This window comes from Spermophilus citellus, assembly GCF_964194105.1.
Source record: "Spermophilus citellus genome assembly, chromosome: 7".
NCBI classification, from domain to species: Eukaryota; Metazoa; Chordata; class Mammalia; order Rodentia; family Sciuridae; genus Spermophilus; species Spermophilus citellus.
The window spans coordinates 152,536,867-152,539,593 of NC_138188.1; the positions used below are offsets into that span (position 1 = coordinate 152,536,867).

Here is a 2,727-nt window from a genome sequence, read left to right on the forward strand (position 1 = left end):
GTATTTTTTTTCTTTCATCATGTCTTTATTTTCTACACAGTATTGCAAGTTCTATTTTATAGTTTCCATATTCTAACCCCATTAATTTTGAAATCTAGGACAATTTGGTGTAAGACAAATAATTCTTTCCATAGCTATTTAAATTTTAATTAAAAAATTATGAGATTTTGTTTAAAAAATGCAAAATGGAGTCTCATTATTGGTTAAGATCTATTGATAACATAAATTTTTATGATTCTGACTAGTTGTCATTAAAACTATATATATTTGATGATGAGTGAATGAATGAATGGATTGATAAATGGATGGATGGATGGATGGATAGATGGTTGAATTTGTTGAATCTTCGGAGTAAGAGTTCAAGTTAATGTCATTTCGTTTGGGAAAATATACATTGGGATATTTAAGATCTATCTGCAACTAATGCTTCTATGAAGAAAGACAATGAATAAAATTTTGTCACAAATAATGTATTTATGAATTTTGTGTACCAAGAAAAATGTCTGCAAAGAAACCTACATAAAAAGGAAAAAATTTGGATGAATATAAAATGGTTTAGTTTGTCTCTTTGATTGCATTAAGTTCATTTTTCTTCACTTGAATTTTGTATTGAGATGGGAAATCAGTAACTTTCCTGTCCTCTAATCTCTCATAAATAAGAGGGGGTGGATTCTAAGTTGTCTTCTATTCCTTAATCTCATCACAAGCCACCCCAGCACTCTACTATTTGTCCCTGGACTGGAACGGATATTTAAAATACCCCATAGGAAGACTGTAATTTTGGTAGGTCAAGGAGAAAAATAGTGATTTAGGGTTAACAGCAAATCAATTCAAACTATCAAGGATTCTCTTTCTCTATATTATACCTGGTTTTAAAATTTTAAACTAAAGATCTACTATGTATGACTCTATGACCTTATTAAAATGCTACTCAATGCATTAAAACATGCTTCTTAAATGCCTTAAGGCACAACCCACTGCTCTTTTAATAACACATTAATTATATTAGTCATAAAATAGGGCAATGGCATGAGCACATGTAGTGGGTCCCACCCACTCTGAAGGCATATAAAAGGCCTTCTACAGGAACAATTTTCCAGACTCGTCACCTACACTCCTTCTCTACCCAAGGACAAACTCTCAACTCAGCAAGCAACACCATGTGTGGCAGCTACTACGGAAACTATTATGGTGGCCGTGGCTATGGATGCTGTGGCTATGGAGGCTATGGTTACGGAGGCATGGGCTATGGCAATGGAGGCTGTGGCTATGGAGGTCTGGGCTTTGGCTATGGCTGTGGCGTCCGCAGACTGGGCTGTGGCTATGGATACGGCTCCCGCTCCCTCTGTGGCTGTGGTTATGGATGTGGCTCTGGCTATGGCTCTGGCTTTGGATACTACTAAGGAAAAAAACCATAAGAGATTCTCAGCCTCTATATTCATAACACCAAGATTCACAAATTCTGAATGCCACATGTCCTCAGCATCACTTTTGGAAGAAGTTGATCCTGCCCTGGAAGTCTAATATGGTCTGTTTTTGAACTATACAGAACCTACCACTTCCTTAAGTTTACCTCATGAAGTGGGACAAGGTGAAATTCACCTGACCCATGGCAGTTCAGCCTCATTAGAATGACTGTGACAGTTACTGCATTGATGGATTTCATGATGGACCTTCTTTCTCTATTGATCCAATAAATTTATTTAATCAAAACATCAACTCTAGTTTTTATTTCAGCCTGATTTCCAAAGTTTTTTTTTTTGATATTTTTGTTTTGTTTTGTTTTCAGTCTTCATGACAGGTAATGATCACTTTCTTAGGAAGTTATTTTCTTTTACCATTTCTAGGTCAACTTCTTTACCATGTCCAAGGTTGTTTCTCTTAGGAAAGTAACATAGTTTTTGTAGACTTCAGTTTTCATCTGTACTAATGAGAAGATAAATTTTGTCATAAAAAGCAAGTAGTATTATATATGTACCAGAACGTGCTTAAGAATAGGGTCTGGGTTATCTTTATTTTTATTTTACTCTGAATTGTGTTTGCTGGGAGAATCTACAGTTATTTTAGGTTTAAAAGATTGAGTACAGCAGGAAAATTAGTGGGGGCTCTGATGGGATTCTGAAAAGAGGACTTTGTTTTAAGATTATAGGAAGAACGTTTGGTTTTAAGGCAATTTGTCAAAACAAACCTTACCTTTACTTCCCAGCTACTAACAGTTTGTTTCCATATCATTTTGGCTTACATCTGTTACTTTCTTGCTATAGCAACTAAAGCAGAAGGCCATTTTCTCCAGAGATTATTAGTTGAAATTGTTTGAGGCGTGCAGAGAATATGAAGCAGACGGTCCTTTTAAGCCAGGTGGTGAAGGCCAAGTTTGCTGATCAGAGCTTGAACCTGGTACCTACCCAAAGCCCGTCTCATTGTTGCTGGCATATCATAGAAGTAATCAACCATACCAGGGAGGCTGGGTTCAAGGCAACATCTTTTAGAAGGTGATTGTGACTGTCAGTTTCAGTAGATGATAGGGATTGAGAAATAGACCAGAGGGGTTGAGAAATGGCTCCCTTCAAATCTGAATGCTGTTTCAGGGGAAGGATGTTGTGTGAATACAGGAGTATGCTGTTTGATTTCCTGAATAATAACTGTTTTAGTTTCCTGGAGTTGATGTTACAAAGTACCACAGGCTGTTGGCTTAAACACAGAAATACATTGTTTTATAATTCTGGG

General features: G+C 36.4%; 1 protein-coding gene across 1 annotated transcript; it reads left to right on the plus strand.

The window, feature by feature from the left end:
• Positions 1 to 1,160: 1,160 nt before the first annotated feature.
• On the plus strand, positions 1,161 to 1,403 carry LOC308653571 (uncharacterized protein; the record flags this gene model as incomplete). The annotated part of the gene is made up of 1 exon (XM_081302191.1): positions 1,161 to 1,403. The coding sequence occupies one exon, from the start codon at positions 1,161 to 1,163 to the stop codon at positions 1,401 to 1,403; it is 243 nt and encodes an 80-aa protein (XP_081158317.1).
• Positions 1,404 to 2,727: the final 1,324 nt, after the last annotated feature.